Raw genomic sequence first — 24,531 nt, 5'->3', positions numbered from 1 at the left:
CCTAGCCCTGATTAAGACACCAGACTGGGTACCATACCAGCCTGGCCACACAGGCTGGTAAAGAAGACCTGGGCTCTTCTGGTTGTCTGCCCATCTCCAGCTGACCTCTGAGATAGGTCTTACACACCCTCTCTCCCAGTCGAGAGGTCCTTGGCCCTGCAGGGATGCCATGGAGTTGTAGTCTGTCCCTAGGTGGCCTGGATGGTGGCCCTGTCCCCCAGTAAGCAGAACACATGGCGTAGCTGGTGTTCTGTAAATGATCTGATGTCCCGTGCATGCGTGGGGCATGTCCCTTGGCTTTCAGAGCTGTGCAACTAACTGGCTTAGGTGGGGATAGCAAGTGTCTCAAGAGGACAGACCCAAGCTTGACCTCTGCTAGCTGATAGCTCAGCGGAGGGGAACCAGGTTCCCCTCCGTGAAAAGTTAGACGAAAACCAGATTCTAAGCCTGACGTCCTGATGTGCACCTGTAATCATAGCACTTGGGAAACTGAGGCGGGAGGACCAGAAGTTGGAGACAAGACTGGGCTACAAAAACAAAGCAAGAAAGATAGAAACAGAGCATAGGGGTATTCCGACTAGGGACTGAGAGCTAGAAGGTGCTCTGTGCCCTGCAAAGGAGAATGAGCGGGCAGGGAGAGGTCCCGGCAAGCTGCAGGGCCCCAGGGAAGAGTATCAGTGAGGCTTCCCCAAGGAGCAGGGTGGCTTGGTGGTTATCTAATCCGGGGGGGGGGGGGCAGGTGAGTTCAGAGTAGGGGGGTGGGGTCTATGCTGGAATCTCCCTGGCTGGGTTGGCAAGAGAGCCTTCCTAAGAAGAGGTCGGCTGCTCCGTGGGAGCTGGGTACCCCTCTGCACCGAGGAGCAGCCAAGTGACATAAATACACACTGTCTATCAGGAGTCACTGGGTGAATGAATGATGGGTCATCAGCTGAGGAGGGAGAAACAGCTACATGGATGGATGAGTGAGTGAGGGTCATCCAGTAAGAGCCAGCACCCTTTCCACCCCCCACCCTCTCCCTCTCTGGATCGTGGAGCCACAGCAGTATCCGTGGTGGCATGAAGCTGAGTGAGACCCACAGGGGAGCAATGAGCGTTCAGTAACTTCCCTCCAGCCCAAGTCATCACCATTCCCTTGCCCATCCCCCGTCTGACCAGGGACCTGTCTGGTCCTGCCTCGGCTGCTCCAAGAGCGCTGGCGCCAGCAGCGTCTGGGCTGAGCCTTTGCTTAGATTCCAGCATAGACCCAATGTGAGCATCAGTGGCCTTGACCGTCCATCCACCAGTGGCAGGTTCAGGCCCGGCAGGTTCTCCAGAAAGCCGGCCACTGGAAAGTAATTGAGCTCCAGCCTTTGGTCAGGCAGACGTTCCTGGAGACAATCAGGGTAGCTAAGGGACATCCTTGTCCCCAAAGCAGAGGAGTCACAGAAATGACAGGAGTGCCAAAGAAGGAGCACCCCAGATATCAGGGACATCGATGTGGCGTGGCGCCGTGCCATGGGATCTGAATGGGCAAAGGGCACTCATGGCGAGTTCTCAGCCACTGGGTGAGCTGGAGAGAAAAAAAGGTGTCAACGGTCCTGGCTCGTGTCCTTCTTCCTCACCGAAGGCTCCATTGTTGGTCAAGCTGTGGGTATTGCCAACACTGCCCAGTGGCCTCGCCCTATGCTCTCCCCTGAACTCCACATTCTACCTGACCTTTACTCCCTAGCCAAGCACAGGCTGACCCAGGAACCCGAGCATAGACTTTTGCCATCTCTAAGAACAGAGCCCCGGTCAGTGCATGAGGCAGTGACTTGGAGGTCTTCTTGTGTCCTGCTGACTGACCCCTGGGAGGTCCATCTCAAGCCTCCAGGTCTGGCTGTCTTCTCCTCCCTTGGAGTAAGCCAAGGCTCCAGCCTCTGGCTCCAGCTCTCAGCTCCTGGGCTGGGGTCATCCCAAGGCCTCCCCAGGTCCTTCCTCACTCCCAGCAGCTGAAGTCAGTGTATACCCCCACCTGCCGCACCCCTAGGGGAGGCAGCCTTGCCTCTGGCCCAGCTGTGCTTACCCAAGCAGGAATGTTCTCCTGGGAGGCTACATGGCCAGGAAGAAGCTATGTAGACAGAGTAGGGAGAAGTCCCAGAGCAGAAGGCTGGAAGCTGGTGGGAGGGGTGGGGGAGGGGCACCTTTTCTCTTCCTCCTGAGCTGGCATTTTTTTTTCCCTCTGGGTGTTAAACTCAGCTCTTCCTCCCCTTTTCTCCTATTCCTGACTACCTGCTAAATAATTTAAATTTGGGGCCTAAAGGGCTTCAATTATCCTTTAATTTACATTAGTAATTTATACATAAGGCAGAATGGACACGCAGCGGTTCATGTAACAGCCCCCAGTAGACCTGTGGAGATCCGCTGAGCTCCGTGGTCCCAAGAATCTCAGCGTTTTTCTCCGCAGCCCGGGGGTCTTTGTTTTAAAAGTGTCTCCCTCTCATGAATATCGGCATGAGCAGGAGCCCGCGGGCACCCTCACGGGTACACCGGGAGGCTGTCTGTACCCAGGGTGAATGCTGGCTCACACTCACTGCAGGCACGCACACCGAGACAGGCGTCTCCGGGTCCTCTCTGGCATACGCACCCTCAAAGAAAGACATAAATGCCCACCCTGTCAGCTAGGCCATCTGCACATACGCACCTGTGCGCCACCCCTCTGTGTTCCCGCAGGTGATGAGCACACACATTTGTCCTGGGCACCTGTTGTCCCAACTTTACCACTTCTGATGGATGCCACTGGGACTCTGAGGGGTATTCATTCATATGAGCTATGCTGTGGCCAGGCGTTCAGTTCCTCCTTGTACACCTCTGCACTGGCACCTGACCCCAGGCCTGAATATGCCATGAATATAGGACAGTGGCCACATGTCCAGCTTGCTCATTTGGCATAGGCTGTCACCACGTGTGAGCTCCACCTAGGTGTCTCAGGCATGCTGCCAGCTTGGGCCTTGGCACCGGAGCCTGGTACAACCTGAGCTCTTGCCCTGATATAACGGTGCTGTCAAAGGGACCACATTTGGGATGGTTGGTTCCCGTCTGCCTCTAGAACCCTGGCCCAGCTTCCCCTGCACCAGTTTGCAAGGGTCCAGGACTTTCCAGGCCATGAGGACAGTAGCAACAGAGTGATGACCTCCCATGAGCCTTGTTTGGCTGGGATGCTACCCTGGCCTTGCAGGCAGTCACCCCAATTCCATACTATCCGGGCAAGGCCCTTGGATCTGGAGCTTCCATGGCGTTACCTCCCAGCTGTCATTCTGTACTCAGGAGGGCCCGTGGGGTAGGACCTGTGACGTCTCCTGCCTCCCTCACAGCCAACAAGGAGGGTGAAGGCAGGTAGCTAGTGGGCAGAGCGGTCATCTGCCAAGTGGGCAGTCCTCATGATAGAGATGGAGGACTCGGGCTGCAGGGTGGTATACTTGGGAATCCGGCTATTGATCCCAATGCACACAGGTCTTAGGCTTTGGTCCTGGTGCCTGGATGAGACACAGAAGCATTCCAAGCTCCCACATAGCCATGTGTAAAGTGTGGGGGTTACAGGTGCCGATTTCCCTATGCCATGGGGAATCTGCTGTGGTCCCAGGCAGCCCCTAACTCTAAAGCCGGATGTGGGAGCCCAGAGTTGACTCTGCCATGCCTGAGCCAGCAGCTTGCTGAAGGCCTCTTACCACACAGAAGCTCCAGTCGCTGTTCCTCAGGATGCCTTTGGCAGACATTAGAGCCGTGCCCTTCCCCACCGACCCTCAGGAATGACCCTAAGCTTTCAGCTGTTCAGTTGACCCCCAAACAGTATCTCCTTCCTTGGCTACATGCTTTAGCCCTCTTGGGAAGCCCCAACCATTTTGCCCCCTCAAAACTCCCATTCTTGAGTAGAGCATTGGGGTGTTTCCTGGAGTCCCAGCCAAGCTCCTGTCTCTGACTCCAGCCTCCCTGGACTCCCGAGGGTAGCGGTGGCCTAAATGTCAGAAAACTTGAGAGTGTTGCCTGGTGTGTTGCGCTGAGAGATCTAGGGCCACATCTGGACCAGTTTGCAAAGGTCAGCATCAAGCTCCAGGTCCAAATTATGAAGTCTTGTTACTGCTTCCTAGTGATTCTCACGGGGTTACCCGATGGCTCCTCATTCCAGAAACCCGTGACGGATCTCCTTGCACATCCCACCGTGGTGACACTACTTATGATGGATGGTATTCACTGTCAACGCCAACGCCAGGAGGCAGGTCTTCAGGGAGATTAGCCTCTGAGAATGTCTGTGAGGGATTGTCTGGATTACCGGAATTGATATAGGGAGACCCATCTTAGTTGTGGGTGGGACCGTTCCCTGGCTAAGGAGACTTTGGGGTGTATGAAATGGAGAGGGTAAGCTAAGCACCCGCATGCATTTATTCATCACCCTTTTCCGACTGTGGATGCGACCTGAAGGAGTGGGCGGGGGGGTTACCAGACATCGGGAGAGAAAGGTGCACTTGGGTTCCAAGGACCTCAGAGTATGAGGAAACTTCCCTCACTCCCCCGCTCAGCTTTTTTTGTCCTTATTTTTGAGACAGGGTCTCCTGTATCCCCAGCTGATCTGGAACATCTCATCTTCCTGCCTCTGTCTCCCTAATACTGGGATGACAGGCCTGTACACCACACACCAGGTTATAGGGTGCGGGGGTGAATCCAGGACTCAGTGTAGGTGCGGCAAGTGCTCTGTCAGCCGAGCTACAGCCCCATGGTCCTTTGCAGCTCAGCCCGAGCCCCCTGCGTCTGGTGCCCACTCAGTTCTCTCACTACAGACCCCTTGGGACTGTCCCAAGCCTGGCTCACCTTGGCTTGAGACTGAGAAGCTCCCCACCCCGGCTGCCAAAGCTCTCCCGCGTCTTTCGCCAGAACCTGGCTGCAGCCTCGCTGACTGCCCCGTGCTGATGACCCCACAGGGAAGCCGGCACCGGTGGCCCCCTCCAGAGTTTGGTGCCCTCCCCTCCCCTTGCCACCATGCCCAAGAGATCTTGACGCAAGGAGCCGCAAGAGCAGCTTCCCAGGAATGAGGCTTTCTTTCCACTTCCTCCCCATCCATTTCCCGGCAAATGTTTGCAGCAGGCCCAAGGACTCTGCAGGAAAGGCCGGTATAGACTGCTGTCCCTGTTCTCCATTACTGTTTTGGTCTAAGCTAATGTGGCAGTGGGTGAGCGTGAGTGTGTGTACATGTGCTGTGTCCAATTGGTTCCAGGACAACCTAGAGCCTCACCTCCTACTCCCTGGGGCCCCACCAAGCTCCCTGGCACCTGGCGGAAAGCATTTCCAGGGTGCCAGAGTTACTCTTTTCCCCAGGGGCAGCCTAGGGGAGGAGAGACAGAACAGCTGGGTAGAGCATGAGTGTGTACCCTTCCCTAGGCATCCCCATAGCCTGGGTGGGGAGACAGTGGGCAGAAGCACAGATGCCAGGAAGTTACAGATGCTGCCTTATAGGTGTTCTCCCAGGAAGTGTTCAGGAAGCACCTGCCCAAAGTAGGGGTTACAGTGGGGACCCACTCCCAGCTGTCTGTCTGTCTTCCTGCCGTCACTTGGCAGCGCGCGAGCGGCTCCATCCGTCCTCCAGCCAGGTCCACACTTCCTGACAATGCGGTTCCCTTAGTTCAGTAGATAGGGAAACTGATAGTGAGAGAGGACAGTGATTGGCTCAAGGTCATACAGTCAGTTAATCATATCGCTGGGACTGGGCTCCAACGTGTGAGTCTTGGTTCAATGCTCTCTCCACTATAGCAGGTGGCTATGCAAATTGATGTAAATTTTATGCAAATTCGATGACTTCTTGCACCAGGGGAGTGGGGTGTCCTAGTGGAGCGGATAGAGAAGGGGAGCGGGAGGTGGTGGGGAATTTCCTCATTCACAGATTATCAGATCTCACAAGGTCTGTAAAAGACCTGTGTCCCCGACAGTCTGCTGATGGGGAGGACTGCTAGGTGGCATGTCCTGCTGCCGCTGGGATTAATGGGGTCAACAATGCCAGGAAATAGCCAGAGGAAGCCTCCGGGATGGGCCCCTGGAGTCTACTCAATGGCGTGGGCCTGGCCTGGGGAGATTTTTCTCACGAGTCCTCAGACCCCCTGGGTCCCCGTCAAATAAAGGTGACCCAAATGAAGAAGGAGATTTATTTCCTGGCTTTGGAGTGAGCTGTGCCCCTTGCCCCCCACTTTCCTCCTAGCCAGAGAACAATGAGGGTCCCCAGAGGTACTTTCCTGTGGGAACAGGTGCATAGGTGGGTAGCCACAGCCCCCAAGCTCCCGCCCCCAGCCTACTTGGGCTGCCCCTCACTGGGTAAGCCACACGGAGATGGTTGCCTAGGGGTCACTTCCCAGAATCCCCAGGTCCTTTGAAACAACGCCAGGCTCTGACATCCTCACTAGTATCTGGGTGTCCAGGAAGAGGTTTATTTGCTTGTTTGTTTACATCATTCAGATAACTGCAGTCACAATTCCCCCCAAATGATGGGAAAAGTTCTGAGAAACAATCACTCATGCTCCCACCCAGACCCGACTCCTCCTTGCCTGTTAGTACATTTCCTCTCAGGCACATGCCCGGGTTTGTTTTATGGTTTACTCATGTACTTAATATCGCTCTGATCTCCTCGGGTAACACCCGCCCCCTCCCCCGCCCCACGACTGTCCTTGAATAATTGCACAGACTTCTTTGTTTGCACTGTCATACCTGAGCGAGTGCACTTCACATCATAGGTGTTCTTTACCCAGCCAGAGGGGCACTTCACGCTGGTAAGTAAGGCTGCAGCGAACATCTTTGTGCTCACAGCTAGTGGAGTCCCTTGGGAGAGTTTCCCAGAAGTGGGGATTGTAGGTGAAAAGTCATGCCCTACTTTACACACCCTGTCGGAGAGCTTTGTGGATTTGGGGTAAGAGTCACCTCCCAAGTTCATTGTCAGAAGTCCCGGCAGATGGGCACAGACAGATGGCCAAATTCCATACTTCCCTATGCCTCACCGACCGGGGGAGGATGGTGAAGGAGGAGCTTGGGGGCTCTCACTTCCAGAGCCCCTGGAAACCCCAGCGTGTGAGGACCGGCTTTACGGAGCGGCTCCACTCCCCGTGGCTAATTAGCGCCATCCATCTGCAGTCAGATCTGGACCAAGCGGAAGCCCTTTAAAGTAATTTGCTCTTTTAATATCACTCCTGTGATCTCATTTAATTTCCTCAACCAAACTTTGTTCGCAGAGCAAGCCAGAGGCTCTGCGCCCAGCTAGCAGGCTGATTTCTCACCCCTTCCCGATGGCAGGTTTGACTTCCAGAAGATTGGCTGGGGCTTCCTTCAGCTTGTACCCCCAAACAAAAGCGCCATTCCTTACCAGCTGCAAAAAGGGGCAGTGTGGAAGAGGTAGCTGTAAATAGGGGCCAGGCTGCGCTCTTTGATGTGAGCGCCCACGTTCCCTGGGCCACATTCTTTCCATGTCCCTAGGAGGCCGAGTTAGATTTTTGTTCTGCGAGCTTGTTATTGCCGTCTCAATGACTCGATCTGTTCCCATCCTTGGCCCTTCCCTCTGGATAGCCAGGTGTCACTCAGAGGAGAGTTGAACTGTTGTGGTCATAAGGGCCTACTCAGGAGTGATTAGGTGAGTCCTAGGCCTGCCTGCCTGCCTGCCGCACCCATACAGCTGGTCCCGCACAGAAGCCACATGTAACCGGGCTGCAGCTCCTTCAGGAAGGGAGGTGCTGCTGCCGAGCCAGCAGCATTGGTGGTGCGGGGAGAGGCTAGTGATTTATGGCCACCTTATTCCCCCTGTGCCCCGCCTGCAACCGGTGTACTTCCTGCCTAATGGAAGCTTGCACAGAGGGAAATAACTCTGCCAGGAATGGATCTAGTGATGACGGGGGCAGCCACCACAGGTTAAGAGCGGGATGGGGGGACATCGTGGACTCAGACAGGGGCCAGGGCCCAGTCTAGAAAGCTCTGAGAGAGAGCAGATGGAGACCAGTGGGGATGCCTGCGTGGAGGGTGGCCTTGCCTGGCATTCCTCAGACCAGCTTCCCCAGGCACCCCAGTGGGGAGCCAAGAGGTGAACTCAGACTTGAGGTCCCAGATGCTCACCCCAGCCTGTGTCCAGGAAGCGAGCTTTGGTGATCATAGACTATCAAGAGTCTCATCCGACCCTTCAGTGGCAGATGGAAAAAGCAAAGGCTGGAAGAGGGTCAGAACTGTGTCCAAAGTCACACAGCTACTGAGCTGGGTCCAGAGCCCAGGCCCTCCTGCCTCTCTGCCGAGCCACAGGCGCATTCCAGCCAGCGTGGGGTGAGGGAGCAGAGACATGAGCTTGGAGAAGCCAAGGTGACATTGGGTGGTCGGGCTGGAAATGTCGGGGAGGGTCAGGGTGACCAGGGCTGAGGGGGTTTGGGAAGGGCCAGCACCTGGTATAGTGTCCCGCCGAGGCTAGTTGAGGAGAACACTGGAACCCCACAACCGAGTGGGTCCCTCCTTGGCTGGAACATCCTATGTCTGATGCTCAGAAGCGAGCAGGGAGGGACTGTACCCCACATGCCTTTCCTCCGTGATGGGAAAATAAAGCCTGGTTCTCACCCCCCCCCCCCCCCCCGGTATCTGTAGCTCAGTGTGTGAGCAGCCCGCCACTCACCTCTGCGGAGCCTCTGCCTACCCCACCCCCACCCCCCCCACTCGCTAAATGGAATGATTCTATTACCTCATGGGAAAGGTAGGAGTCTGGGGCTGAGATTTCTAAGCCCAAGTGAATAAACGCTGCCCATAGTTCAGACTCTAAGGCCCAGATCCGTCCCCAGCCTCTTTCTCCTGAAGGCCTCCAAACCAGTCAGTCAGTCAGTCACCTAGGTGGCCCATGTCCCCATGCTGGACCCCACCGGGAAGTGGGCAGCACCCAGGGCCACCTGCCTAGGCTCTGGCTTCCCTCTTCCTTGGCATCCCTCCGCTGGTCGGTGAGCTCTCTCCTCCTCCTCATGCCAGGTGCTCCTCGGAGGTGTGTGTGGGTTGGGAAGGTGTTGTTGCTTCTGGCCGGGGGCCCAACAGCCACCTGGGACCTGACAACAACTCCCGTGCCTGTCGCAAGGCCGAGAGGTGACTATGGCCAGGTGTGCCGGGACCTCTGCCAGGTCACCTGGTCTCAGTGGCTCCCACAAACACTGAGTGCCTGCTCTACATAAGTGCCTTGCCAGTGGTCTCGTGGGCGTGCACCCACTTCATAGACGAGGAAAATAAAGGCCAGAGACGCAGACAGTGTGTCCAAGAAAAGTGATACCTAACTTGGAAACATTTTTTGTAAGCATCCTTTTTATGCCGGCCATCTAGCTAGTAATGAATGCCATGTGGGATTGGGGTTATTCTGTTTGATTTCTAGGGACTTTGTTTTACAGGTGAAGAATAAGGCCCAGAGAAGCAAATCACCTACCTAAAATCCCACAGCTATCAAAGCCAAGATCCTGTCCTGTGCGTTGGTCCCTTTTAAGGGCAAGGCCCCTTCAGTGTCTGGGTGAGATAGGTGCCCTCAGCTATTGGCAGGTCAGAGCCAGGCCCCCACCTCTTGGTGAGGCTGGAGGCATCCACATGAACTGCTTCGTGCTTATCTCTGCCCACTACCGCCACGCCAAGAGGAGAGGAAGGTTTGCAGATCGGCCAAAGGCTGGCAGTCTCTCCCATTCTTGTTCTTAAGGGCCAAGGCTATAGCTGCTCCTCTAAACATGGCGCCCCTCCCCCGACTAAGCAGCCTGGCATCTCCCCCCAGCAGTTGATAGACTTTTAGACTTTTCCTAAACCTCTGTTCCCAGCACCTAGACCTCAGGACAGGCCATGAACTTAGCACTTCATTTTTTGAGGAAGGAGGTCCAGAGAGAGGATGCGCCTTGCCAGAAGTCACATAGCATGGGGCCTCCAAGTAATCCTTCCCAGATTCCTACCAGGAGAAGGCAGAAGGAGCCAAGGGTGGAATTGCGTGGGGAGCTCTAACCATGTTACCGCCTCATCTCCCAGTTACCAAGGTCCTCACACCTATGTGGCTGTTTCTCTTGGGCTTGGTTCTCAGCCCTGCAGAGCCATCCGCGTGATGGGTAAAGATCCTCTTAGCAGAAACCCGAGCATTCCAAGTCCTTCTTCCTCCACTCTGCCCAAGGATAACTGTCACTGTCCAAGGGGGACCTCGGGCCTCAAGGTGCAGGCCTGTGGGGGTCCTATAAACCAGCTTTCACTAGAGTCCCACAAAGGTGAGCTGGGATGGACGTGGCCATCATGGGCCGGGTGGAGGTGAGTGAATGAAGTAAAACAGACCATTGGAAAAATTGTAACGACTAATCTTAGGCTCGGACAGCCCTTTACAGTTTATAAAGGACTTTTGCACTCATCAGAATCTAGTGTTTATTCCATCCAAGACCGTGGACGAGGCTGAGGAGGCTGAAAAGGCCCAGCCCCACACAGCTAGATTGTAGGAGTCTGTGGAGAAGACTTGAAGTCCGGTGTCCTGCTCAGTCCTCTGTGGTTACTGTCATACTGTGACTCTGTTTACCTTAGAGTGGCCTGGGAGTCTCTGTGACTCCCGTTTTATAGAGGAGGAAATAACAGGACACAGAGACCCGAGACTAATGAACAGGTGCTTGGGGCAGGGTGGAGGGTGGAGCCCAGATCCCGTCCTCTCATTCGGGGCAGACAGGAGGGCCGGCATTTCCCCAGGTGGAACCCACTGTCTGTTGGGGACATCTGGGACGACGGCACAGCTCGGGTTCGAGCTGAAACTTCTGAGAAACAGGCCAGCGGCCCAAAGAGACTTTTGTCATTGTCTCTGCTGGCAGGGAATCAGGGCTCAGTGGCCCACGGCCGGGGTTCATTCCCACGCCTCTGTCAGAAGGGTTCTCTGCTCCACCGGCCTCATCCACACCCTTCCCGCCTCCCAGACCCAAAGCTCTGCATAGAGACCGCTTCTTAGAATCCAGGGCTCTGTGCCAGGAGCCACCCTCCGAGGAGGCATGGGGAGTACTGGGGTCCCTGCCCAAGCCCCACAGAGGAGGCGGAAGCTGCCTGAGGTCAGAGAGCAGGCTGGGCCTACACTGGGTAGGTCTCCGATGGCTCAGGGTGTGGCCCATAGTCCCGGTGGCTGGTTGCCCTATTTCCTAATTAGAGTGTCCTTCTGAAAATGCCCTCGGGGGCCTGGCTCAGCATAGCAGGTGAGGCGAGGCGGTTACCTCCCCTTGTCTCAGGGGCTCCCTTGTCTCCCTGGTCAGGACCTACCCTGCGAAAGTGAGCCTGGGGCTGGCAGGGCTATGGCCAGCCTGTCCAGTCCCATCCCACGCCGTCCTCTAGGACAACTCTTACACACCCTTGAAGCCAGCCACAGCTGCCCTTTCTCTGGGATTAAAGGCACCATTGAAGAGGCTTCTGAGGGGGTCCGAGCAGAGTGGAGGAGGGGAGGCATCTTAAGAGACTGCGTCCCTGAGGGTCACCTGAGGCGAGTGGGCAGTGGTTGTTGGAGTCCTCCGGTGTTTGGGCCGTGAGAGAAGCCCAGGAAGAGACCATGGAAGGGAGCCGAGCGCAGAGATGCCCAATGCTGCGTTGGACGACTCTCCAGGGAACTCGGCTTTATTGCAAAAGCTGCCTATGGGTCTCGTGCAGTGGAATGGTCCCTAGCCTGCAGTACGGTTTTTAACGGGAGTCTACTGAGGAAGCTCCGATATTTACAGGGTTGGGGTGGCAGGCTGACCGAGCATGGAGACCAGTTCACTAAGAAAGTCAAGTCACCCACCTCCAGTTGTCGAGAAAGGGTGGGTGGGGACTGATTAAATCAGGGATGGAGGAATATCTTCTTCATTAGCTGATTGTAGCTCACTGTTCTCTGTATTAAGGGCACTGATGCACTGTCCAGATGTGCCACCATTGATTAGTGATGTCTGTCATGCCTGGGGGTGTGCCAGACGGTCAGGAATTTGCCCCCGGAATGGCTTTCTCCCATCCGCACTAACATCCTGATATTTCTGAGGCCTAGAAGCCTCAGGATGGTATGATGCTGGCTCTGTACCTCACTAGACCCTGGGATCCTGGCAGAAACTTAAATCTGGGAGTCTGAACCCTGGCCCCCCATCCTGGTGATCCAACCCTGTGTCTGGTCTTGAACATGGTAAAGAAGGTGTCCTGCCACCTGGCAACACCCTACCGAGAATTCTTCATCTGTTAGGGAAAGAGGAGGATTCCAGTGGGCCTCCCAGGTAGCAGCTTGCAAACCATGGCTCGGCCTTGGCCGAGCCACACCAGCTCTTTGCCCTGTATCACTACCATCAGGGACACAGGCCTGAGCTGAGGATCTGTCCTCACCGGCTATGTGAATGACACCAAGTTGTTTAAAGCCTTGACCCTTAGTTAAGTAAATAGGTGTGCTGTGTCATCTTGGGGTGGTTGCCCAAGGCCTATGACCCTGGGCCTAGCTGAGAGCCATATGGATGTCTCAGTTGGTGTCCTTGCGTGTCTGACCTCTGCCTTGGATGGGAATGTTGGCGTGGGTGTGGTAGGGGTGGAGGCAGGAGCATAATTTCAAAGCAGTACAGGCCGGGACTCTCAGCTCTCAAGTCTCCCAAGACCGCAGCCCCCAGCCTGAGCTGGCTCCTCCATCAACTCCTGTCCTTCCCTTTAACCAGCCCCATAAAAAGGGAGCAGGCGGGCGGGAGTCCCGCTGCAGACTTTGTAATGTGGCTTGGAGGCGGCCCCTGCGCCTTCCAACCAGGCTGTAATTACGGCTGGCACCAGACACCCCCTCATTACCAGGGCCTGCTAGGAGCACTCTTAATTACAGCATGCAGGCCCGGCTGGAGTGGCTGCTGGGGCCGGCCACAGAAGCAGCCTGCCTCTACAGGGAGGCACCCAGAGCTGGCTGGGGGCTGGGGGCTGGCCTTGGCCTTGGGCACCCTCCCGAAGGCTCCTTATTCCTCTTGTCTGTGTGGGAAGGTGGGGCCTCCAGAGGAGAGTCCAGGAACTTCAGTACTTCGTGCAAGGGACACCTCTTTTCTTTTTCTTTTTCTTTTTCTTTTTCTCTTTCTTCCTTTCTTCCTTCCTTCCTCCCTTTCTCCCTCCCTCCCTTTTCTTTCTTTCTTTCTTTCTCTCTCTCTCTCTCTCTCTCTCTCTCTCTCTCTCTCTCTCTCTCTTTCTTTTTCCCCCAAGACAGGGTTTCTCTGTATAGTTTTGGTGCCTGTCCTGGAACTCACTCTGTACACCAGGCTGGCCTCGAACTCACAAAGATCCGCCTGCCTCTGCCTCCCGAGTGCTGGGATTAAAGAAGTGCGGCTAAGGGGCACTTCTTAAGCATCTACAATATACAGGAACGTTTGGAGATGTGGCTCAGTTGATAGCGTGCTTGCCCTGGCATACACGAAGACCTGGGTTCAGTCCCCAGCACAGCACGAGCAGGTGTGGTCTCGCAGGCTGATAATCCTAGCATTCGGAGAAGAAGAGACAAAAACTCCTGGTCATTCTCGGCTATACAGTGAATTCAAGGCCAGCCTGGGCTACTTGAGACTGTGCCTCAAAAATGAAAAGTATCTACACTCTACCGTATGCCGGGGCCAACCCTGAGGCACTGCACTAGACAAAGAAATGCCTTCATGCTATCCGACTTTCAAGATGAAAGCATTGTGAGGCCTCGCTGCTAACAACATATCTGAATGCCCCTGTCCCCAGCCTCAAGAGACTCTCAGTTGCCCCAGCCAGTCTCCTGGGACCCTGTAGCTTCAGTTGGCACAGCGGGGGTGGGGGGCGGGTCTCCAGGCTCCTATCCCAGGATCTTTAGATCGCTCGGTGCCCCCACACATGGTCAAATGTGGTATATGTTGAACGTACTGTTGCAGAGCATCTGTCCTCTGGGACCCTGGGGTCTGGAAGGGCCCGGATACTAACAAGGAAGCATGCCAGTGCCAATCGACCTGGGCTGGAGGAGGTGATGTGGGCAATGAAGAAGACAAGCCAGAAGCAGAGCGGGACCCTGGCTGGGGTTCGGTGTGGGATGGGGTGTTGCAGTCAGAGCAGGGCACTTTGCAGTTGAGGCCTGAGGAAGGATCCAGGAGTAGCCAGATAAAGCCGGAAGTCAGCCTTTCACCCCCAGATAGTGTCAATGTCAGACTCAGGCACCCCTGGTGGAAGGGATAGAATTTCTGCATGTCGCTCCTACGGCGGCGTTGGCCTAGGAATATATAAATAGGTGCACAGCCCAGGACCAGCTCTGTCACAGTGCTGTGTGACCTCAGGCCACTCACACCCTCTCTGAACTGTGGCTGTCACTTCGGTTCCTCACTCTGCCCTGACCCTGGAGCCTGGAAGGAAGTTGCAGGTTTTGTGTCTACCAAGGCCACCTCTTGGGACTAGCAAGGGGACGCTGACGTGAGGTGGCCGAGGCTGAGAGCTAGGGCCGGGAGCCCAAGGCTGACCATTCCCTGAGTTATTAAGAGCCACCCGGAAACAGGCACAAAGGGAATTGTCCTGAGCTCCAGGCAGTTCTCGGCTCCCAGCTGAGAACAATTGGGGAGGAAAAGCAAGCCTTTTTGTCCAGGGCCAGGGACGAGACAGTGACCAGGGACGTGGCTGGGAAAATGCTGGAGTTCTCAGCTAAAATTAGCCGCCCACAAAACCTCTGCAGCAAGGGCAGCCCGACGCTTCTATTGTTTTGAACTTTGGATCCCAGGGGACTTGGGAAGCCAATGGCGGTCCCCTCCCCTCGATGATAGGAGCCGCTCTTGAGCCACAAATGCTCAGTAAAGGAACCAGAGGATGGACAGTCTGAGAGGGAGTGTGCTGGGCGACCCAAGGCCACCGACAGCCTCAAGTCGCCCTCTCTGAGACACCCTCCCTTCCCCCAGCAACACTGCCCGTGCCCTGGGCTAATGAGGGGCAGGTGTTTGAACTGGGAGGAAGTTAAGGACATTTTAAAATATGGCTCTCGGTTCCTTTCAGGGGAAGCAGCCTTAAGGGGGCACTGCTCTTTGCTGGTGGCACATCCGCTGCCTGGGTTGGACACCTGGCTTTGACTCTTAGTGACGCTGTGACTTTCCGTAAACAGCGGCGGCAACGGTTCACATGGCAAAGTCATGGAAGCCATTGAGATGCTGCGGATGACGTAGATGCTGATGAGGACCGTACTCGAGATGCGGGGCTTCTAGTCCTCGAGCCTTCTGACGTGGCCTGTGTGTCCCTGCGGCATCCTCACGGGGTGTCCCACAGTGCAGTATCTGTTTATCAAGTGAGAATTTGGATTCCCGGGGAGGACAGGGCATTTGTGCAAGAGAACAGAGCTCCACCGTGTGACCACGTCATTCTTTCGGGTCCACGTGAAAAGTCTCCTGCCAACCCTTGCAGGAGCGGACGGTGATGGACTGAGTTGCTCTGATATAACGCCAAAAGGCTTAAGAAACATGCAGCGGAGGGACTCGGCTTTGGGTACTGACTCTCCTCCTCTGTGGACTCGGGCAGGTCACTGTGCCCATTTCCTACCAGCAAGGGCTGGTGGGAGGACCTGCTGGCCAGTGGATGTTGGCTGTGGAGCCTGGGAACAGTTGTTTCCCAAACTCTGTGGCCTGGGAAGCCAGTCATCCGGGCTTCAGCGGTGGTGTTAGCCAGGCTGGCCCTCCTGCTGCCCCCCTAACTAAGAGGGCTGGGGACTCAGAGATGGAGTCCCCACCCCCAAGTACCAACTTTGCTGGTACTGTCCAGTGACTTTCTGTGCCCCGGGGGCTTATAGGGACCAAGCAGGGAGAGGATGATCTGAGGCCCCATTCCCCTTTTGCAGGGAAGGGGCAGAGAGAGCTCTAGAAGGCCAATGTCCAGGGCGGTAGTCAGAGGCAAAGCCTCCCTGAGGGTCCGGCTCTCACCATGCAGCCGGAAGCTTTACTGTTCCCAGTGCCTCTGGGGTTCCTAGCAGCTCTCTGCCCCAGCATGTTTCTGTTAGCTCCTCCAAGACCCCGGGGAGGTGGCACTCCTCTTCCATGCTCTCTCCTCCTGTGGAAGCTCCTGGGCTCCCTGGGACTCAAGCTACTCACTACTGCTGGCCCCAAGTGCCCTAGCCATCCACAGAACTTAGTGTCATGTTCTGCTTTCACTCTCTGGCCCCCGGTGGCTTCAGAAGTGGGTATAGTGCCACCACACCCATTCTACAGATAAACAAACTGAGGCTCCAGGAGGTAAGGCAGCTGACCTCGAGTTACCCAGCGGGCTAGCAGCTGACCAGGGACTGTTCACGTGTTTTTCTTCCTTCCTTATTCTACCCAAGAACTCCATGGGTGAGAACTAACCAAGAGCCTGTTACATCCCAGGTTCGTGCCATGGGGGCATCAGAGATGGAGCCAGCTCCCCTGAAGTGACAGCGGTCCCTGTGACCTGGAGTGCATGCTCATGCAGTTCCTCAGACTCTTGCTTACACACACACACACACACACTGCCCTCCTGTCCTCTCACCCTCTGCCTGCAGCTCCCTTGGAAAACCAGGTGAGCAGGCCCAGCCCTGAGCCAAGGCGGCCTGGTGGTTACATCAGCAGGCGCAAACAGGCGGGCCCTACGTCCCGTGGGGGCTGGCAACGGCTCCATCTGCCCCACGGAGTCTGTTTCATTCCCTTCTTCCAGCTTGCATCAGCCTTTTACAGCTCCGTGTCATCACAGGGAGGCCAGGCGGAGGCTGGAGTGGGGGTGGGGGGCCCCTGGAAACCCGAGGCTGTCTATGGATATGTTAGCCCCAGCCAGGCAAGCTTGCATGCCTGGAATCCCAACACTCAAGAGGCAGGGAGATCCTTGCAAGTTCAAAGCCAGCCTGGGCTACATACCGAGACCCCTGTCTTAAAAACAAACCCCAAAAGCTGTTAGCCAGCACCCTAACACCCCTCAGGGGCTCAGCTGCTTTTCTTCTGGAGGCGACAAGAGAAATCAGCAGCCAACAGGGCAACCCGGCTGAGAAAAGTTTTAGACTTCTGAGTTGGATAAGCCCAACATCTTGACATTGGCAACGCAAATTAAAACGACCCCGTCTCCCAGATGGGAAAGATCCAGGGCCTATGGGAAGTGGACTCTCCAGGGACAGTCGTGATTCAGATAACACCAATGACTTCCAGATCAAGAAGGGCATGGGATGGTAGGAGCCTGGAGATGAGAAATTCCTGCGGTTGTGGGGCATAAGTAGTTGATGCATGGAGGAGGACGAGGCCATGCCCTTGCAAGTATGAAATTCTCAAATAATAAAAATCAAAACCAAACCAAACCAAAAAGCCATCAAGGGTAACAGTAGGAATGGGGTGGTTTTTATTATTTATTTTCCCCGAACCATTCTTAATATCAAGGGTGTGATTACTTTTATAATCAGAACAGACTCAGAAACATGTTTTCATTAGAAGCAAATGAAAAGTTTTTGGTTCTTTGAGACCGAGTTTCTCTGTGTAGCATCTCGGGCTGTCCTGGAATTCTCTTTGTAGACCAGGCTGGCCTTGAACTCACAGAGATCCACCTGCCTCTGCCTCCCAAGTGCTGGGATTAAACGGGTATGCCACCACCGCCCAGAGAAACATTTTATTGTAATTTATTTGTGTAGTGTCAGGGATTGAGCCGGCAGGGCCTTGTGCATGCTAGGCAAGTGTTCTGCTATTGACCTTTACCCCAGCTTCGAGGAATAAAGTCCCTTCTGCGCCCCTGGGGGTCCAGTGCCTGGGGGCTCCACTGTTCTGTACAGTGTGACTCAAGGCCAAAATATACCCTCTCTGGTCTCTGTTTCAGAGGACAGTGATCTGATGAGCTGAGGATCTGGGGTTTCCAAAGGGGCTGGCTTCTAAGGGGGCTGGTTCCCCTGGCCCAGGCACTCCCTGTACCCCAACTGCTACCCCAATTCCAAAGAGGCTGGCCAGCATAGCCAGACAAAAGCCTGCCCTCCCAGTGGGGCCAGCTCCACAGACAGACAGGGTCCCAGGCTTGCAAGAAGTTTGCTTTACAGTGACCTAGGTGGCTTTAGGTCTCTACTCCAAGGACACGGGAGTGTGAGCATCCTTTGGTGCAAATGAGAATGGGTAGTGTGGGGAGGCTTGTTTTAGGAAGGCCCCGAGGCCCTGGCATTGGAGCTGAAATGGCTACACAAGAGCCATGAATCCGGGGAAGGGCTTCATTTCAAAGAGGCCCTGAGGTAGAGGTCAGGGAGGGGGGGGGTATCCCAGGGGCTCTGGATGGGTGAGTGGGTATCTAAAACAGGATTAGGAAAGCTGTTGGAAGGATAGCTGAGGACTCTCAAGACCCCTCCAGGCTGGGGGCAGGGTGGGTCCAGGGGTCAAAGAAAAAGCAAGTTCCATGGGGAAGGTCTGATGAGGCCTGCAGGCTGGGAAGCAGTAAGAAGGAGGGGTGTTTGCCATGCGATCTGAAGGTGCCCACAAACAGGTCTGGAGCATTGGGAGAGTTAGGCCAAGAGGAAGGGGGCCCACATGGTGGATTTAAGGGGCTGAGGCCTGGTCCTTACCTCTGAGGAGACAGACAAAGCTGTTCCCGCGGGCCCACAGGATCATCAGTGTGTTTGATTGGAGAGAGTGCTGCTGGGTTTCTTAGTAGCTGTGATCTTGGATGTACCCTTTGGCTTCTCTGAGCCTCAGGTTCTGGCCCTGTAAAATGGAGTGCTGACACAGGCTTGTTGCATGGCTGGTGAGCGTGTGGTACCACAAAGGTCTGTAAAAGCCTTGAGTGGGATCAGAGGTCATTTTTCTGGACTAGGTGGATGAGAGAGGCCTTTGGTCCCCTTACCCAGGAGAGGAGGAAGCAGATGACATGTCCTCAGAGCTCTCCCCCCCCCCCCAAGGCTGGGACTGAAGTTAACTGTAGAGGTGTCCATGCCCAGGGGTCCGGGGTTCAGGGGAAGGGTCTGGAGGGATGGCATGTAGCATAGCTTCCCCAAGTGCCTCTGTGAATTGGGTGGCCCGGTGACCCAAGGACTATGTGTCCATCCCCATTCTTTAAGTAGTATCGCTACTCTAGCCCAATGCCTGGGCCTTGGAGGGGACCTCGCAGGAGCATCGGGACTCCTCTCGGGGTACAGGTTCCTGCCCCATTGGCTCTCTTGGAAAGGCCACTTCCTGTGGCCATCACAGGAAATGACATCATGGGCACAGATGGGTCTGTGGAGGGTGTGGGAACAGGGCTTGGGTGAGAGACGACCTTCTTTGTTAGGAGCAACTTGGTATCCTCCAAGCTGGCCAGCCCCCATTTGTCTTCAGTAACAGGCATTGTGACAGCCTCTGAGGGGGACCCCGGGCCGAACCCCATAGGAGCCAGGGCCAGATGGAGGCAGGGCTTTGTGTCCAGGAAGGGATCCAGTCTGTGGGGTTTGTGTTTTTAAAACATAATAATAAGCTGGCTGGTCTCCTCCAGCTCGGCCTGCTCCCCACTGAGCACGGCAGTTTGCAGTGAATGGGAGAGATTTTCCATGCAGTGGGAGTCGGGGCTGGGAGAATTAGCCGGTGTCCAGAAGCTGAAGAACCACTGTGATTACTGATGATGAATGTGCCCAGCGTGGGGCAGCTCTGCACGTACCTCCCTTACCCACTCCTTCCCTCCTTATCCTGTGCCAGCCAGCCCTGGACACATGGCCCCGCTCTGCTGTAAATAGATGCCTAGAACTGTGCCAGGGTCCCTCGGCCCAGGGACAAAGGTCCGTGACGGAGGTGTCAAGACCCTCCCTCCCGCTAAGCTGCAGCTTTGTCCTGGAACCTCCACCCTGGGAGAGAAGTCTGGCCTCTAAAAGGATGATGGGCGCTTGTCCTCCAGTGTGGGACACTGGGCATGTGCCTGCATCCCGCCACAGCTGGGCAGCTTTCTGAGCCATCTATCAGCCCTGAGCCAGAAACTAGACTCTGATCTGGCTGGGTTAATGTCCTGTCCGATGTTGTTGGTTAACCCCTCCCCCTCTTTGTGACCTGGTCACATGCAGGTCTCCAGACCAACTCCCTCTAAGGGGTTCAGGTGACAGCGGACCACGGAGCCTGGAGGAGCCAAGCCTCCAGATCCTCTACCTGTCCATACCGCAGCGCCATTGTTCTCAAGGCACACTTCCATCTGGTTCCTTGGGTGACCTTCAGGGTCACACCCTGAAGTGAGCAGACCAGCGCGGAGGCCCGAGAGGCAATCCACCTTCTCCAGGTCTTGTGGTTCAGACTGAACCAAATCGGGGCTCTGGACAATCTGCCCACTCCTGCCCAGCCCCAGCCTGGTGTCAAGGTCACCACAAGAGAGGCCGAGACCTCCAGAGGAGGGGAGGCTCTGTGACCTCCAAGGTTAGTGTCATGACTGGAACAGCTAGCCAGTGGCATCTGTGAACAGCTGTTGGTCTGTCAAAGCAGCCCAGGGGAGAAGGGTCTTCCCAGGTCCCTGAAAAGTGAGAGAGAGAGAGAAAGAGAGAGAGAGAGAGAGAGAGAGAGAGAGAGAGAGAGAGAGAGAGAGAGAGAGAGATTTTTTGTGTGTCTGTGTGTGTATTAGAAGCTAAGAGCCACAGATCCACATGTGAGAAAGAACATGTAATATAAATTTCCATATCTACCCATTTCCCTGCAAATTTCATTTTTCTTTGTGGATGAATGAAAACTCCACAGTGTGTGTGTGTGTGTGTGTGTGTGTGTCACATTTTCAGTATCCGTTCATCCAAATTGATGGGCGTCTGTGCTGATTCCATTTTCTTGCTATTGTGAGTGGAGCCACGATGACCATGGATGTGCAATTATACTGGGTATTTTTCTAAACGGCGACCGAGCTTTTAGGAATAAATTCATGCTGAGTTCCTTGACTCTGACTGTGTAATAAATCCCTCACTTGTTGGGAATTCTTTGTGGCCTTGTGATACCATTAAAATGGACTAATCTACTACGACTACACTAGAAAGTAAAGGTGACTGTTGAGGGTGATCATGAGGTATGTCTAAGGGGCTAGATGATATCCTTTAAACAGGGTCAGGCAGAGTATCCCCCAGGAACGCTCAAGTACCCTCATCCTTGGCTGGTGCCTCAGGACCTGGCTGAGGCCACTGCAGCTGGGCTCCTGCTGTGCCAAGTGGTGGTGGGGGGAGGAGGGCCCAGTCCAGATGTTTTATTTCTTGGGTTCAAACCTTAGTTCTGCTGTGTGACCTTGAGCAACTTGAGCAACCTTTCTGAGCCTCTTTCTCTTCTATAAAATGAAGACAACAGAACACAGAGGATTGTTGCAAGAATTTGATAACTCACCTTTTTCCCAGATACTTCATGGCTCACTGCTTATGGTAGGCATTTGGTATGACTTCAACAGGGCAGTGTGTCTTTATCAAGCGCCAGGCCACTTTCAGGACCATCGTGGAACCTTCAAAGCAGCCGATAGGAAGCTGGTGCTCCCCTCCCAGTCTTTTTCAGCAACAAAAGAGCAGGACGCCCATCAGGATGCACTCTCTCTGGGTCACATAGAGGGTTCTGGAAGGGATGCATTTGCACCCCATTGGCTGGTTTCTTGTTTACCACTAGGTCGGGGGGTATATGCTTGCACACTCCCTCTCCTCCATCCCACCCTACTTAAGCAGGTCTCTTTTGTCCAGCTCTTCTCTCCCAAGGCTTAACCCCCGGCTTAGGCCAATCTCCTGTTGCCCGCAGAGAACGAGCAGACACATTTTGTTTATTGTAGTCTTGCAGAACTGTGTGTCCCCTGCCCTTCTGCCTTCAGGGGGGTTCCTTGGGGCCATGCACAGCCTCTTGACCCCCCTGAGGGACAAGTGCACGGTGCCCTATTTAGGCCTCTCAGGACCCCACTGCGGGGACAAGCACATGGCTGGTGGGAGGGGCCGCATGTGATCGTGGACACACACACACATGCCACCCTCCCTGCACTGGATTCCACTTTCCCAGGAGAAGTGAGGGGCGGGGAACACAGGCCCCCCCACTGCTTGTCCTGAGCCTGCCCGATTGTTCTGCATTTGTGATGCAGAGCCAATTTTCCTAAGTGGATTGTGACCAATCAGAGGCCTGGCCTGCTTTCCTCCCTTCCTGTTTGTCTCACCTCCCAAGGTGCTGTTCTTTCCAGGGACACAGGCGTTTCCACCCGGCCGCCACGCCGGGGAGGGGGGTGGCCACCCGTTTAGCCTAGTAGCTGTGTGCTCTGAAGGTTCTCCTCTAAGGTTCTTGCTAAGGGTGTGAGCCTGGGAGGAGGCTGCAGGATGCTCAGAGCCCTGGGCTTGGCACCGCACCCCTGCCCCGCCCCGCCCCAACCCCCCTCCCCCTTCCCTACACACACCCTGCAGGTCCTGGATGCTTCTGTGTTACCAGGCTGGAGCAGCAGAGCACGGGCCATAGCTTGGGGCAGAGCTTGGTACTTTTTAGCCTCAGTCTGTGTATTGAGGCTTCACCGTGAGAGGTGGCCGAGGCCAGGCAGAGCCAGGGCAGGAGACGTGGGCAGGTCCAGAGGGGGGTGTCCTCGCCTCTGGTCTCCCCGACTTCTCCAGTTAGGAGGAAGAGGGACCACTAACAGCCCAGACCCCCAAAGTCTGGCCTCTTAGATGCGAAGCAGGACGGGGAAGCTGCGGGCTCGGCTCGGGAGACCTCGTGTGAGTGATGGAGCAGGTCCCCAGGGTGAGGGGTGTCCAGCCTGCACTTCATGGTACTCTCCCTCCACAGGCCTTCTTGACGTCGGTGGCCAGGTGCTCCCAGACTCCTTGCCGTCAGCACCGGCCGAGCAGCTGCCCCACTTCCTGCAGGAGCCGCAGGACGCCTACATCGTAAAGAACAAGCCCGTGGAACTGCGCTGCCGAGCCTTCCCCGCCACACAGATCTACTTCAAGTGCAATGGCGAATGGGTCAGCCAGAACGACCACGTCACACAGGAGAGCCTGGATGAGGCCACAGGTGAGACACCCACCCTGCCCGGGCTCCCCAGAGACGCCATACAGCCGTGATGCTCCTCTGGGCCTCAGTGTCCCCTCTGGTCCCCCAGTTTGTTGGCTACAAGCCTCCAGCAGGGAACGATGCTCCCCCATCCTCCCACACGGTGGCCAGTCTTGCACTGATGCACAAGATTCATCCTGGCATTGTCCTTCCATAACTTTGCCTTACAGTTAACTGGAATGGTGCCATTTTCCAGTTACATTCATGATGTGCCTCCTAGACAGAAGTTGTTCTTGGTGTACCAGAAAAGACTCACACGTGCTGAGTCGCCCTTGTCCATATACACGGGACCAGAAGTGTTCTAGATTTCAGAATTTTCTGGACTTTGAATTTGCCCAGATTGTGAATCAGATAGTCCCCGCCCCCAATTAAAAAAAAAAAAAAGCAACATTCAAAATGTTCCCAAACCGGAAACTTCTGCAACATTCTGTCAGCGCTTGGAAGGTTTTGATTTTGGAATGGGGTCGCATGGTGCAGGCTTGTGATCTTAGCTACTCAGGAGTCTGAGGCAGGGGGATGACAGGTTCAAGTTTATTTTAGGACACTGTCTCAAAAAGTGAGAAGAATCGGAAGGGCTGTAGCTCAGTGGTAGAGTGCTTGCCAGTATTCACAAGGTCCTGGGTTCAATCTCCTACATGGCAAAAAAAATAAAAAGTTGACTGGCACGATGGCTCAGTGGGTAGAGGCACCTACCTGTCCTACAACCTGAACTTAATCCCTGGCCCCACGTGGTAGAAGAGAGGGCTGACTCCAGAAAACCGTCTTCTTATTCCAGATGCATGCTGGGCACCCAGGCACTCACACCTGCAGGCGCATACACACTAACTAGCTAACTAAATGTAAAGATATTTTAAATAATAAAATTGCACATGCCATTAATTTCAGCACTTGGAAGGCAGAGGCAGATTAATCTCTCTGAGATTGAGGCTAGCCTGGTCTACAGAGTGAGTTCTAGGACAGCCAGGGCTGTGCAGAGAAACCCTGTCTCAAAAAACAAAAAAACAAAAAACAAACAAACAAACAAAAAACCAAACAAAAACAAAACTAACTAAGTTTGGGGAAGCATTTTGGCTTGCAGATTAGGGGTGCCCTATCTTGTAAATATTACATGAATGAGCAAACAAGTGTTACTGGAACGTAGCCCAGACCCTCAGGAAGGAAGGACAGTGACTGAACCTTGGGGGTGGGAAGAGGCACAAAGGCCCTGCCTGCTGAGGTGGGGCCCACGGGGCTGCCAGGTGGAGGCTCCGCGGCTCTAAACATCTCCCGCGGGCTGGCAGGCCCCAGTGCCCCTGGCTCAGTGAAGGTGCCCGTCACCAGGCCTGGTCTCCGGTGTGAGAGCCCCGGGAAGAAATGCTTTCCCAGAACGTAGACCTAGGAAGAGAGCACACACAGGAGCCCCCGGACAGAGGGGAGCCCCCGGACAGAGGGGAGCCTGACAACCCAAGCTGAGCAGCACTGGCATCCAGCCTGGCTCCGACGTTGCTCTCCCTCCTCCTCCTCCTCCTCCTCCTCCTCTCTCTTTCTCCCTCCTCCCCCCTCCTCCCTCCTCCTCCTCTCTTTCCTGTTTCTTTTCCTTGGTCATGCCCGATGCTCCCTTTTCAGTCTGTGTTTGTGTCTTTCCTACTTTTCTGTC

The 24,531-nt window shown here is 55.1% G+C and overlaps 1 protein-coding gene across 2 annotated transcripts in view; it reads left to right on the top strand.

Annotated features, from left to right (window-relative positions):
- Positions 1-24,531, top strand: part of Unc5b (unc-5 netrin receptor B) — a 68,970-nt gene that overhangs the window by 25,572 nt on the left and 18,867 nt on the right. For both annotated transcript variants that reach the window (XM_028886162.2, XM_028886161.2), the window contains exon 2: positions 22,629-22,856. In XM_028886162.2, the coding sequence (XP_028741995.1) occupies positions 22,629-22,856 (228 nt within the window). The remainder of the gene's footprint in view (positions 1-22,628; positions 22,857-24,531) is intronic.

This window comes from Peromyscus leucopus, chromosome 16_21, assembly GCF_004664715.2.
Source record: "Peromyscus leucopus breed LL Stock chromosome 16_21, UCI_PerLeu_2.1, whole genome shotgun sequence".
NCBI classification, from domain to species: domain Eukaryota; kingdom Metazoa; phylum Chordata; class Mammalia; order Rodentia; family Cricetidae; genus Peromyscus; species Peromyscus leucopus.
Note: the sequence above shows the minus strand (reverse complement) of the source record. Positions and strands in the feature narration are given on the sequence as shown.